General features: G+C 38.0%; 1 protein-coding gene across 1 annotated transcript in view; it reads right to left on the bottom strand.

Annotated features, from left to right (window-relative positions):
- Positions 1-233: 233 nt before the first annotated feature.
- Positions 234-14,616, bottom strand: part of LOC149237979 (Adenine nucleotide alpha hydrolases-like superfamily protein) — a 49,691-nt gene continuing 35,308 nt past the window's right edge. Inside the window, exons 2-4 of the mRNA XM_089372880.1 lie at positions 11,994-12,097; positions 11,602-11,720; positions 234-598 (exon numbers count right to left, since the gene is read on the bottom strand). Of these exons, the coding sequence (XP_089229006.1) occupies positions 523-598; positions 11,602-11,720; positions 11,994-12,097 (299 nt within the window). The 3' untranslated portion in view covers positions 234-522. The remainder of the gene's footprint in view (positions 599-11,601; positions 11,721-11,993; positions 12,098-14,616) is intronic.

Consider the following 14,616-nt stretch of genomic DNA (forward strand, 5'->3'; position numbering starts at 1 on the left):
AAAAGTCAAGGGACATGTACCCATTCACCTCGTGACCAGTTAATGCTATAAATAAACCATCACAAGGGTTATTGAATCATTATTTTTATTCATTCCATCAATCAATACATATTTTTATTATACAATTCTGTTTACACGTATACAACAGGGATTGTTGTTACAGTAAACTGTAATTTTCTTCAACACAACTAACCACTGGAGTCGGGAATGGTAATTAAGAATCCAAAGCTACCTTGATTGAAGAAATTTTTCATTGAAGAATAAAGATATAAGTTTACAACTTGTATAAATATAAAGATATCTTAAAATACCAGTCAACTTTCAAGTGTAAAAGAAATACTCTCACATCTATCACTGGTACAGGTAATTTACATACCAAGTCCCTGCATGTCTGACATACACATACAAGACAAAGTACAATAAGTTAAAACATAATCCCAGTTATGATGTTAAATTATTAGTTTTTCCAAAGGTTATCATACAACGAATGCCATTAGAATAAGAATAAAAATAGGGGTACGATCAATTGTTTTTCACGATAGTAACAGGACATTTGACATTGTTAATGCAGTAATTGCTCACACTCCCAATAAACATCCTGCATCACAACAAAACAATTACTTGTTAGTATAGAGGTGATAAAAAAACATAGCGATTTATATGAAAATATTTAATATGGTGTATCCTTTGAAAAGGGAAAACAATTCACAGGCCTCTAACTCTCTTGTCAAATAAGGGTGAAACGCTAATCAAAATTCATAAGCAAACATAATGTATTCACCTTGCCTGCAACAAAAACGTGGCAGTTTAAAATGTGCAAATATATTTCTGTCTCTAGCTCAAATTCGACTAACTGGAAGGCCCCACATAATGGCAGGTAAAAACAAAAGGTAATAATATCAAATTCAGAACAGAAGAAGGCCTTTATGAATATGATCCTGAAGAATGCAAAGCATTTATGTAGGTAGACAGTAATACCAAGAAGGAACAAATAGATAACCGTACATGAGATCATTCTAGTTGTATAGGTGATGCAAAATTTAAGAGACCACACCTATTAGAATTCACAGGTGCATTGTAGAAGTAAACAAAGAGGTCCAAGCTAGGAATCGGTAGTGTCTAAAGACACTATTATAGCAGTAAAGCAAAGAACATATTTTTCCTCACAAGTAATCATATTTTTCTCACATGTTTTCTCACCACATGAGGTCATATATTTATAACTGAGTGTTTAATCGATTTCCCACAAATCAGGGTTGATCTAATCAACCTGGATCACTCAAGGCAGTCCCAGTCAGTTAGTCCGCCATGATTATTGCACTAGTGGGAGCCCAATGGATTCATCGACCAGTGGATTTATACCCGGTCAGTCCCAATCAACCAGGTCAAGAACACTCAGTGAGTTAGTCACCTATGAAACAATTCAAATTGGATTTACACATTCTTACATTGGAATGTTAGAACTCATAGGAGCATTGCAAAAGTAAACAAACAGCTTCAAGTTATAGGTCGGTGGTATCTAAAGGCACCATTACAGCACTGAAGCATACAAGATATTGTTCTTCACAAGTTGTCACATTTTTCCCACATGTTTTCTAACCATATGAGCTCATATTTTATACTGTACCTAACTTTTTCCCACTATTCAGGGTTGATCTAGTCAACATTGATCATTCAAGGCTATCCCAAAGGATTAGTCAACCATGGTTCTTGCACCAGTCAAAGCTTGGTGGATTAGTCGACCAATTGACCTGCACCAAGTGGGTCCAAATCAACCTAGTTGGGATCTCTCAATGGATTAGCGGCCCAATACACTTCAAGTTGGATTTACACATTCCAACATCCCCCCTTCAAGATAACTTGGAGGATCAGGAGGTGACATTAACACAACAATACAAAAGCACTGAAAGGTTTCTATTTTAAAATCACTTTTGACATAAAAATAGCCAAAACGTAGTTCTTCAACTTTAAGTCGTAGAGAAACTGGTTTCCATCACGGCTATAAACAAAATGTTAAAATGGCACCAGTCAAAGCTCAGTGGATTAGTGACCAAATGATCTGCACTCAATGGGTCCCAATCAACCTAGTTGCGACCTCTCAGTGGATTACCCAACCAATGCATTTTAAGTTGGATTTACACACTCCAACATCCCTTCTTAAAGAGAACTTGGAGGATCAGGAGGTGGCATTAGCACAACAATACCAAAGCACTAAAAGATTTCTATTTTAAAATCCCCTTTGGCATAAAAATAACCAAAATGTAGTTCTTCAACTCTAAGCCAAATAGAAACTGGCATCCACCATGCCTATAAACAAAATGTCAAACCTCAATATAGCAAACATGTCCAAATGACAGAAGAGTAGAAGACCTGAAAATTGATGGACAGGAGATGGAGATTAATGATTACAATTGAAACACTTCTTGAAAACCAAGTTGACGAGTACAAGTTTGAAAAATAAAAATTAAATTAGTTGAAACCGAACAGACAATTTTTCTCTTACAAACTATCCATTTTTACTAATGCATCTTTTTCATTTGGAGGAAATCAACTTGTCAGATTCATTCCTACATCATGGAGATTTTCCACAACTCACATATGTGGACACAGTTGTAGAAGGGCTCACTAATATATTTTTGACCATGGATCTATTCTATCTTCAAGCAAGGAAGGTATCCTTATCTCTTACTCCTATTTTTAGAAAGCAGACGCAATTAACACCTAGTTTATGCACTGCTGACCTCTTTCTTGGTGTGCGTTAGATAATAGTGTCAGTGAAAGTTGTTTCCTTGATTATTTTATTGTAACCTCCTAAAGGAGATTGTGGATCTCAAAAAACACTTTCTATTATTAGTAAAGGGTTTGTTAGAGAGATTATTTATCATTATTTCTAGGAAAACTAATGGACCTAAGGAAACAATTCATTATTTACTATATGAGGTTGATGGGGTTTAAACCTATAAAGGCTTGCCCTCTCCGTTTGCAATTGGGAATGAAATCAATAATGAATGGAAGAACTTGTGAGCAGACTAGCTCCAAGTTTTGGAGGATTTGATTTTTTATCTATGTAAGCTATGGTGTTGTTTATAAGTAATTATGTTGTGTGGATATATGTTCTAGGATGCCATTTAGAGATTATATTTTGCAGGATTATGAATGCTGAAGGTAATATGAGGCCATGAAGGAGCACCATTCTACATTGGAAAAGTATATGGTGGCTAAGTCAACTCTTATCCTATAGTCTTTTCTCGTCTACCTTCAAAGATTAAAACATTACCCATTCTACATCACTTGATCGGGTGTGTCTGTAGAGAGTCTTGGGGTAAGGGGCCACCTTATTGTTGCTTTGAGTTGTGGATCTAAATAGACCTTGTCACTTCTAACCTTGTTTAATTTAATCATTGAAACTTAAGGATACAATAATTCACATCCCCAGATTGCTTGTTGACCCCATGTCTATTGTTGAACCAAGTCAAGGAGCGTAGAATACATCACATTGTCACTTTTGTGCTCTTGACTTGCTCTCTTGGAATTGCTTAAAAAACTCCATAGCCTAAATAGATATGGCACTACACTCCCTTTCACTCATCACACCAAACCCATCTCATTTTATCGTTTTTCATCTACATTGTTGCTAGCTTCTCTTTATTCTCACTCACTACTGCACTAAGTGAGACTAGAAACCAATAGAGAAACACCCTTGACTAAGAACCCTATCTTGAGTCTAAAGTGCAAAGGAGTGTTGGTGAGGTGAGAATGGCCAACCTCCTAAGTTCCACAAGGGTAATATCGTATGTTTTGGACCTTAAGCTAAAGGCACTAGTTTGTGTTAACACCATGCATTCCTAGGAACTATGTCAGTAGAAAGGTAAGATACCATCGAGAAATCCTTCTTGAACTTGGCAACAAACTTGTTCCTTTGAGTTTCTATAAAGGTTGCTACTTGCTTCTACCATTGTTGCTTTCCTTTTCCCATCTTCTTATTTGGACACTATGATGCATAATGATTGTGCTTATGACAAATGCAGCTCTTGATTTTACTCAAGTCCTTTCCTAGATGAGGTTGACTCCTCAATATTTCCCTTAGTCTTGTTGGGTCCATTACCTTTGCCCCTATCTAGCTAACGAAATAGGGTGAGGCACTTGTCACACCACCCTTCTCGCTATCCTTTAATTGCATCTAAGTCTCCTCCTAGATGTAATCATCCCACAACCTTTCAAAGTTAGGAATGTTCACAAGCACAAATATCATTGACAAATGGTTCTCGTTACTACAAAATCTAACAACTTGGTGCAAAGCCTCAATAACCAATATAGACTGAGTGCAACATTTGGGAGTGTTATAACTATCACCTCAATGGCTACATCCCTTGTTTAGTGGTTGGACAAAATACACCACAAGGGAGGCTTCCCTAGTAGATCTTAGGGATCAAGTAACTCAATTTGACTTGGGCTCAATGCCCCCTAAGGGTTCTACACAAGATTTCACCTATAAATAAGTATGCAATGATTAGGGTTTCAAGTCGACTAAGGTATAATTCCAAAAAACTGAGTTCAAGGGCTCATATGGCTCAATCTAGAGATGTAGATCAACCAATAGACGCTAAAATAAGTTCCCAAACACATAGCAAGGCCTTGACTAACAACTCTATCTCTCCACAAGATTAGAGCACAATGTTGGCGAGACCAATGATTGATAGACACCATCATCATTGTCTCTCAAGGCACATACCCCACCCGGGTGTTCACAGGATAATTCCTATCTTGGAATAACATATCCTCAAGGAATTTCCTCTTCAACTACTCTTACATCTTGGATGCCCTACCTCATCCTCAAAGAGTATCGTAAAACCATATGCTTACCCAATCCTCCATTCTTTCTTCACAAAGTGAAGACAAGAATGATGTGTCTATCTCTCCCTCTCAATTAGGGAGGATATATCAACCAATCCAATCTTGTCTCTCAAATACACAAGCTTCTTATTAGGAAGAGATTTTGTTAAGATGTCAACTACCTGCTCATCAATGGAGATATACTATAGCTGCAACACTCCATCTTGTACCAACTTCGAATGTAGTAATACTTGTTATTTATGTGCTTTGTCTCTCCATGAAACACTGGGTCTTCAGACAATCTTATACAGTTGATGTTGTCATAATGTATCACAGTAGGATCCATCAGTCCTTCAAACAAGTTGGACATCAGCTTCCTCAACCAAACAGCTTCTCTGCTTACTTCACAAGTTGCAATGTATTCAGCCTCAGCACTACTCAAAGATATTGATTCTTCTTTCTACATATCCAAGATATCATGGAGGATCCCAAACTAAAACATCCTCCAGTATTGCTTCTCCCATCCATCTCACTGCCTCCCCAGTCAGAATTTGTATATCCAATCAAGTGGCTATCATTCTTTTTAAGAAAATCATACTTCAGGCAGTAGTGGATTGTTCCCTGCAGAGATCTCAGTATATACTTGGCTCCTATACAATGATCATGCTTGGGCTCAACCTGGAACTGACTGAGAATATTCATTGCAAAACAAATTTTTGGTCGAGTATTTACCAAATACATTAGTGAGCCAACCAATTGTCTATACCTTGTCAGATCCACAGAGCTTGATTCAGAACTTCTTAGCCTCTTCAAGTTTGTGATCATAGGGGTTATCATAGGTTTGCAATCCATCATGTCAAACCTTTTCAGCATCTCGATCACATACTTTCCTTGACCTAGATATATCTCATCAAGTCTTTGCCAAAATTCCAACCCCAAATAATAGTGCACCAGCCCTAGATCCTTCATATCAAATTCCACTACCAATTGTTTTTAACACTCTTGAATATGACCTTCCACACCTGTCATGAGAATATCATCCACATATAGAAGAACGATTACAGGCTCATTCTTCACAACCTCGATATAGAGATTCGGATCAACAAAACTCTTCGAGAAGCCCAATCTTTGTAGGTATGTGTCCATCCTCACATACCAAAGCCCTTGGTGCTTGCTTAAGGCCATAAAGTGCCTCCTTCAGCCTACAAACATAAGTCTCTTTATCTTTTCCTTCATATCCCAAGGGTTGTTCTATATAGACTTCTTCATTGATAGTACCATTCAAGAATGCTATCTTGACATCCATTTGATGGATGTTCCATCCCATTGATGTTGCCAAAGAGACCAACAAACATATAGTAGTATATCTTGATGTAGGAGCAAATGTCTCTTCATAATCGATGCCTTCTTGTAGGGAGAAACCCCTAGCCACAAATCTTGCCTTATATTTATCAATACTTCCATCTACTGCATGTTTAATCTTGTAAAACCACTTGGAAGTTACCACAGATTTGTCTTCAGGCCTAGGAATGATTTCCCAAACTCCATTCTTCATTATTGATTGATATTCTTCATTCATGACATCTTTCCATTCTTTATGCTTGACAGCTTCTTCAAAGGTGGATGGTTCTTCTTCAATTAACTTTTTCATATGGGCCGCATACCCTGAATATCTATTAGGCTTCTTACTTTCCCTAAATGTACCCTTGGCAGCTCCATGTCCCTTGCATCTAGGTGAGTAGACTTTAACCAACTAGATATGTTTTTAATTTTAGGTACGATTACTTGTTGCACAAGTTCACTAGGACCTATTTCTTCATGAATTGAATCCTCTTCCTCCTTTGTGCACTCTTCTTCAAATATTGGAAGTTCTTCATCATCAAAATCAATCGGGAGATCCTTTGATTTCTTGAATGCAATACTTTCATCAAAGATCACATCTCGACTTACTTCTATTCGATGTCCTTCCTTTATGTAGATCCTATATGCCTTTGAAGTATTACTATAGCCAACAAATATTCCCTTCATGCTTGTAGGATCCAACTTCTTTCTCTTATCCTTCGGAATGTGAATATAGACAGGACAGCCAAATATTCAAAGATGGTCCACGCTTGGTTTCTTCCCAATGAATGCTTCCTTAGGAGTCATGTTGTCTAGTGATCTGTGAGGACTTCAATTTTGAACATACACAGCAGTCTTTGTTGCTTCACCCCACAAAAATTTAGGCAAGTCTTGATCATGTAACATGGCTCTAACACTTTCCTCAATTGATCGATTCTTTCGTTCAGCAACTCCATTTTGTTCAGGATTATATGGGACTATCAGCTCCCTCTTAATCCCAACCTCCTTACAAAAAGTTATGAGTTCCTTTGATGTGTATTCTCCTCCATTGTCGGATCTTAGTACCTTTATCCTCCTTTCTGTAAGGTTCTCTACTTCAACTTTGAATTCTTGAAATTTGTCAAATACTTCATCCTTGGACTTTAGCAAATAGATCCAAGTTTTCCTTGAGTGGTCATCAATGAATGTTACATAATATAGATGACCTCCAAGAGACTTTGTAGACATAGGACCACAAACATCAGAGTGAATGAGATCCAAAATTTCTTTTGACCTTGAAGCACTGCTTCCAAATGGTCTCTTGACATTTTTACCTAATGCACATCCCTTGCATACTCCTTCATGATCCTCCTTGAGTTCAGGGATGCCATTCACCATTGAATTTAGAGTTGGTAAGATTTTGTAGTGAAGGTGTCCAAACCTTCTATGCCAAAGTTCACATGGACTTACTTCAATGTGAACCAAAGCTTGAGAGAGAGGAGTCAGCAATCTATAGAGTCTTCCTTCACGAATCCCAATGATCTTTGCATTTTTGATGCTAGAGCTTTTATCCCAAACCACAACTTTTCCATCTATAAAAGTGACTCTATCTCCCTTATCTTCTAGACATGAAATAGAAAGTAAGTTCTTTTGCAAACCTGGTATGAACAGAATGTTATTGAGATGGATGTTTCCTCCATTTTCCAGCTCCAGCGAAGTTGATCCAATTCCTCTTACAGGATAGCTCTTCTTATCACCAAGTTCAATAGAGTAGGAAGATTTTCCTCTTGATAAGGTCTTTAGTTGTTTGTGCTCACCTGTCATATGTCTTGATGCTCCACTGTCGATTACCCAAATATTCTCATCCTCAAATGTGCTTGTAAGTGTTGAGAATAACCCTTTGTCCTTTGTAGAAGTCTTGGTCATACTATTCTTGATGGATAATAGGAGATTCCACAATGCCTTGATACCTTGCTTGAGATGACTTGCTACCATAAAACATTGCTTCAAAGATTTCTTCAAGGATGTAGTGATCTTCATCATGCCCTTAGCCAACCTTAGCTCTGATACCATGTTGAGAAATCTATAGGGCTGCAACTAAGATGATTTCTCTTCAACTTGATAATTGCTTGTGATGTATTTTTAATTTTCTTGATTATTATATTCTTCTCTTATTATTATGTTGTTCTTATCATCAAACAACTACCAAAACAAGAAGATCAACAACACACAAGAACACAAGATATAGGTTGCAAGCCAAGGCCAAAACCTATCCACTTGAGAGGAAAACCCACAAATCTCTTCTCTTCTTATAGATTCTTCAAAAGATGAATTTCAAGACCTCTAGACCAAGACCAAGTCAGACCTTCTTGATGACGTGCTTCCTTGGTCCAAGTCAAACCCAATCAAAATATCTTCCAGCTACACAACTTCAACCCCCACTACAGAATTTCGGCCTCCACTACAGGTCTGAAATTTTCAGCCCCTGCAATAGTTACTACTTCCACATGTGTGAGCAATTTTTGGGCTTCCAAGGCTTCCTTTGACCTTCGCTTGGGTTTCTCCTTCTAGGGCTTGTAGGTGACCTAAATTCCTAATATACCTTCCTTCGACCTTCTTTCTGCAATTCCCTCAACTTCGACCTTGCAACATCAAAACCCTAGCCTTCCTCTTTCGCACGTGAGAGAGAGAGAGAAATAACCCAAACACTTGTCCCTCATCCTTCTTCCTTCTTCACTAGCCTTCTTCTGCTTCTCCTTCGCTTAGCTAATGAGATGATGAATGATTTCCATAGGAGGTTGAGTTCCCTCCTATATATAGGCTTCCAAGGAGGACAACATGCCCTAATTGAGGCCAACTTCTTAGCAGCCAGGTCGACTTGGTCTTGGAAGGTATTTTGACTTGGTCTTGGAAGGTATGTGTCCAATGGGGTCTTCTTCATATGACACTGACTCTTTTAACTTATTGACCCTAAGATAAACCCTAGAAGCACTCAATGGGTGCTTGACCTCTAAATAAAATGACCTTGAGCATGAAACCCGTGCTACGAAAATAAAAATAATAATTTTTAAGAAAACTTTCAGTAAAATTACATCATCAGAGTTTTTGTCGACGCGTTTTGAACCACAATGGATGGTTCGAAACGAGTCGAAAAAACTCTAATGATGTATTTTACTGAAAGTTTTCTTACTTTTCATGATATGGATCACAGAAACCTTAAATCAAATAATAATTTTTCTTTCATTTTACAATATACAAGAATCAAAAGTACATTTCATATTTATGAAGACCATACCTAGTTACACATTTCAATACAAGGCATGTACATTGGGCAGCAGCGTAGTATGTGTTAAAGTACTTGCATGGTATATGGTCTAAGATATGTCTCAGGTATGTCTCAGGAGGTGAAGTGAGGCTGCAAGGACATGCTGATTCTAATTGGGTTAGGAGTGCAGTAGACAAAAAGTGCATCACAGGGTGTTGCTTCAACTTGGGATCAACTATGATATCCTGGTTTAGCAGGAAGCAGACTTTTGTTGCACTCAATACAGCAAAGGCGGAGTATATCACAACCAGTGCCACAAATCAAGGAGCAATGTGGCTTTGGAAGCTACTTGCAGGGCTATTTGATCAGGAGCTAGAAACGACCTTGATATGTCGTGGTAATCAAAATTGTGTCATGCTTCCGAAGAATCTAGTATTTCATGACAGATTGAAGCACATTGAGATCAAAGATCACTTCATCCAAGACATTGTGCCGAAGGGAGCAGTGAAGCTCCAATACATATCCACAAATGAGTAGATTGTGGACATTCTCAGCAAGCCCTTGTCTAGGAGGGAGTTTGTATACTTCAAAGACAAGCTTGGCGTGATGCAAAATGTCTCCCTTGCTAAGAGGGAGTGTTATGTTTTTGAAACATTGAATAGACATTCTTCCACGAGGTCATGATGATTTGACTAATGGAGGGAATGATACATTCACCCATGGGACCATGCTGACTTAGCTAGGGGTGAATGGCCCAAGGGTAGCCTTTCTCCCATGGGATCATGTTGATTTGACTAGGGGACACTAATACATTTACCCATGGGGCCATGCTCATTTGGCTAGGGGTAAATGGCCCACGATGCTCACATTGTGCTCCATGATGGAGTGATCTATTTTTTATAGAGCAGGTTTGAATTATTTACTGATTGGGGTTTTTCACCCAATAGACTATAGTAGGGTAAACAATTTTAGTCTAATGTTGAGTTGTCATGTAGGCTCCATTAGTGAAGGGGTTTCTTGTGATGAAAAGCCACCTTGATGGGTCTCCACTCAACCTTAGAGTTCTATATAAATAGACAGCACTTGAGGCAAATTATCAACATAGCAAGCTCATTGAATCTTCTTTAGTGGAGGAGAAATTCAGCTAAAGGAGAAATCTGTTGTCTTGGTTCATCTTCATCATTTTTCTCTCTCTTGGAGATCGCACATGGGAAGGATGAGTTTGACCAGCAGCTTGACTAGCCACACGTGTGAGAGAAAGGATGAATTTTTTACCAGCCACACCTGTGAGAAAGAAGGCACATTTGCCCAAAGTTGACCGAACTGTTTGACTTGTTTTTAGAGGCTGCACATGCGGGTTTGACCACAAGCCGCACGTGCAGGTTTGACCGCAGGGCCAAATTTGACCACAGACTGTAGTTTGACCAGCATTGAATTTTGACTGGTTTGCCCAGTTTGACCAGCATTGACTTACAATTGTTTGACCAGGTTTCACTGGCATATGACTTGGATATTGGCACAGATTTCTAGACAAATTTTCTGATTTGTAACCTTGCTGAAAAGACAATCTCTCCTCAAAAAAAGACTGCTGGGTTTTCTCCCAAGGTTGGGTTTCCCAAGTGAAAAAAAAAATTCTCTTGTGCACGACTGTCTTTCTATGATCTTTATTGTTTCCACTGCATTTACTATTGAGATTTTCTGAGTATAATTATTCAATGATAGCAGTAGCATAAAAATGCTGTTCGAAAATCATTAGGAACTAATTATCAGCAGAGGATTGTACTTGCCATAGAATTTCAACATATCTTTCATTGGACAGATCACTCCTTTGAGCTTAGACCTATGCTTACTACTTAGACCTATGCTCTTGTGGAGTGGTTCTTAGATGAGAATTAGACTTGTCTCTTGCATGGTAACATGAACTACTTGTTTACACTTGGGTTTGAGGTTATATAGTTAGCAAACACAATCATTTTCCTAACAGCTGATTTCAGACTGGATTATTAGACTGTGTGCATCTATAAAATTCACAAAAGATTGCGCATCATTCCAACTCCTTAAAGCAATACACTTCTGTATATCTCAAAATGTAAATCACAGGAAAGACTTTCAAGTTAGCAGTAGCACTTGATTGCTCCAGATGAATGAATTTGATGATTTCCTATATGCAAAGGTAGAAATACCTCTTGAATGCACCAAAATTATGACTGCCCATAACCAAAAGTTCCGCTTGCAACTTTGAAGTTGTCTCACAAATGAGCTCCTTCGGTTCACCTATTACAACCACTTTCTCTACTTCCACCTGAAGATGTAAAGACCAAATTTATTAATACATCCTTTTTCCACAAAATTCTCAACTCTCTTGGACTCGTTTATTAAGAATACTGGCAATGCAGCCAGAAAATTCTAAAAAGTTTTAAAACTGATATGATACTATAAATAGAATTATGGCAATTGAATGGATATAAATCTTAATAGTTAAAACAAACAAACCCTAGACAAGAAAAATGCAAGAAAATATTAACAAAGTTATTTGAGTAATATGGATACATAGGGAAACAGACTGAAGACACACATTTCTCTCAGTCCATATGCCTTCTGCATGTGCCATTATAGCTTCAGTAATACGCTTCTGGTGGGCTTCAATAGCTGCTGTGAATGCCGGCACCTCAACATCAGCTGCATAAAAGTCAGATAATAAGTAAATTTCTTCAATATAAGTTCACATGAAAAATTGCATATCATACTGACTTGGCATATATTGCCAACTGACTCATTAATAACTTAAATTCAGTTGCTGTAACAGCATTGGCAGGTTTAATTCCAGGCAATTTTAATTAAATCAAACGAAAAGAAAGAAGCCCCAAGGGTTAGCTCAAGTGGTTGAACCATCCCCCCAAAGCACGTGGCCAATGGGGAGGCCTTGGGACACATGTTCAAATCTGGTCGAGTCCCTCAGGGTTAGCAGCAGCTATTGTAGCTGGCAGTTGAGCCACCATCCATCCAGATATTCCAGGGAAGATGGGGGATTGTGCAAGGTTTTCCTTGGAAAAAAAATCAAATAAAAAGCAAAAATATATACATTTACCATTTAACCTGATAGATTAAACTACATCTATTCAAATAATCCTATGTAGAAGAATGGTGCTTCTGAAGACATGGGTAGCCTAGAAGCTAAATAGTGAATCTGCAAAAAGGAAAATGCAAGATTTCCCAGACAATCACTTCAAAAATAGCAAATATGGAAGAAAAGAAGTGAAATGGGTGACAGGGAACCACACCATGCTGACAGAGCAGAAGCTGAGACATATACTTCTCTTGCAGTGCTTGGGACAATATATTCCTAGATTGATTATTATTCCACAGTGCTCACTTTCAGAAGGGGTGCACTCAAGTACAAGGTTTTCTTTCTAAAGCAGGGGAAAAGAAGGGCTAGAAATGCTACACACCAAAACCTGAACAAAAAAAGTTGAACACACACCAGAAAAGACTTAATCAGAATAGAACTACACATGCTATTTTGAATTGTATGGCATTTCTAACAACTAGCTATAACAATCAACTTTTGAAGTTCAGAGGCAATGCTCTGGTTCTGATCAGGCTACTGGTTGGATCAGGAACCTGCAGGCTTGCAATCCTTCAGTCTGCAGAGAAAGGACAGACAGGCACAGGGTCATTGTAGAAACAGAATGACAGAGTGGCTGCAAGAAATTAGTGCGACGAGTAGTGTTGCTGTAACAGACTTAGAAGTATATTAGCAGAAGCAGGATAAACCAGGTGATAAGAACACACTGCAGATTAGCGCTATAAAACACAAAGTGCAATAATACTAAAGAAAAACAATAAAAACACTTATCTATGTGTATATGCAAACTTGGCAATAAACCAGAGATCAAACAATCAACGTAAGATGAAACCAGGGCCTTAGATTGCTCAACTATACAGTGAATTGCGGATACAATGTTGTTACAAAATTTAGCAGAGAATGTTAACATTGTGGAATGGCATTGTGGTTCAAGTCATGCATGGGCATTGGGCTGGAGCTAGATCTCGAAAAGAGACAGAATATAAATCATTCTCTATTGTTCAAGATCTATGATGATTGTTTACAAGCAAAATGATACATATTTTTCCAGGAAAGAAGATGATCACTTCAATAGAGGCAGTTCCTAACTGTCAGCCTCGGGGGCAATGAATGTAGATGATAACTTCCTCATTCCCTGAAATCGGGTCAACTTGGGTGAGTGTTGACTTGACCATAATTGATCATTGGTGTGTTTTCTCAATTGACCCAGTTCACTTTGATCACCCAATTGATCAATCATATCAATCATTTAAGCTATAACACTTTGATGACGGGATCCATTGAGTGGTTACTGAGGTAGCACATTGAACTGGCTCTTGACTTCTCTTTTGTGTTGGAGAATGTAGCTATGATCGGTCTTCATAAAATCATTATTGTCATTGTAATTGGAAAAAGAATTTATTATTGTTTCCAGCATGTTCTTCATGCTTAATTTGATCAAATTATGTTCTTGTAAGTCATGTTCTTCATGACAAGAAAAGAAGAAGAAGAAAAATCATTTGTTACATAGCTTCAAGATCCTCCACAAGTGCTAAGTTGGCTAGCTAATAGTTTAGGTCGGCTTGCCCCTCACACGCACCCATTCAATCCACCTTGATGCATATATACAGAACTTGGATCACTTCTTGAAGGTCATTCGAAGAAGCAACAACAAATTAGCATATGTTCATCTACTCGGAGGTTTGTACAAGAAGAACAAATATATTCCATACAAAGAAGTTTTGAATGGAAGCTTAAAGTCTGTCGGGAGTATGAATTCTGAGTTACCACAAAGAGCCGAAGTCTGTTAGGAGTCCAAAGTTTGAGTTACCACAGAGAGCCGAAATTTGTCTGGAGTATGGTATGTTCTATGCTTAGAGCAGTTTACTTCTTTTCTTCTTATTAGCCACAGATTAGCAATCACATATACATTAAGTAAAGTGCAGATATAACATTAAACGATCAACAAAAAACAAGCCAAGACAAGAGACACGATGTGGCGGCTAGCTAAGGACAAACCCCAATGCGGGGAAACCCTTTGATCAAATCTTCTTTTATCTTCAATAGTTCAACAGAGAGAAATAATACAAAATCAGAATTCTGTAATTTTATATCAGCAGCAGCAAACCCTAGA

The sequence above is a fragment of the Pinus tabuliformis genome, chromosome 8 (genome assembly GCF_031772625.1).
Source record: "Pinus tabuliformis cultivar Carrire ecotype Pingquan chromosome 8, CPIR1, whole genome shotgun sequence".
Lineage (NCBI taxonomy): Eukaryota > Viridiplantae > Streptophyta > Pinopsida > Pinales > Pinaceae > Pinus > Pinus tabuliformis.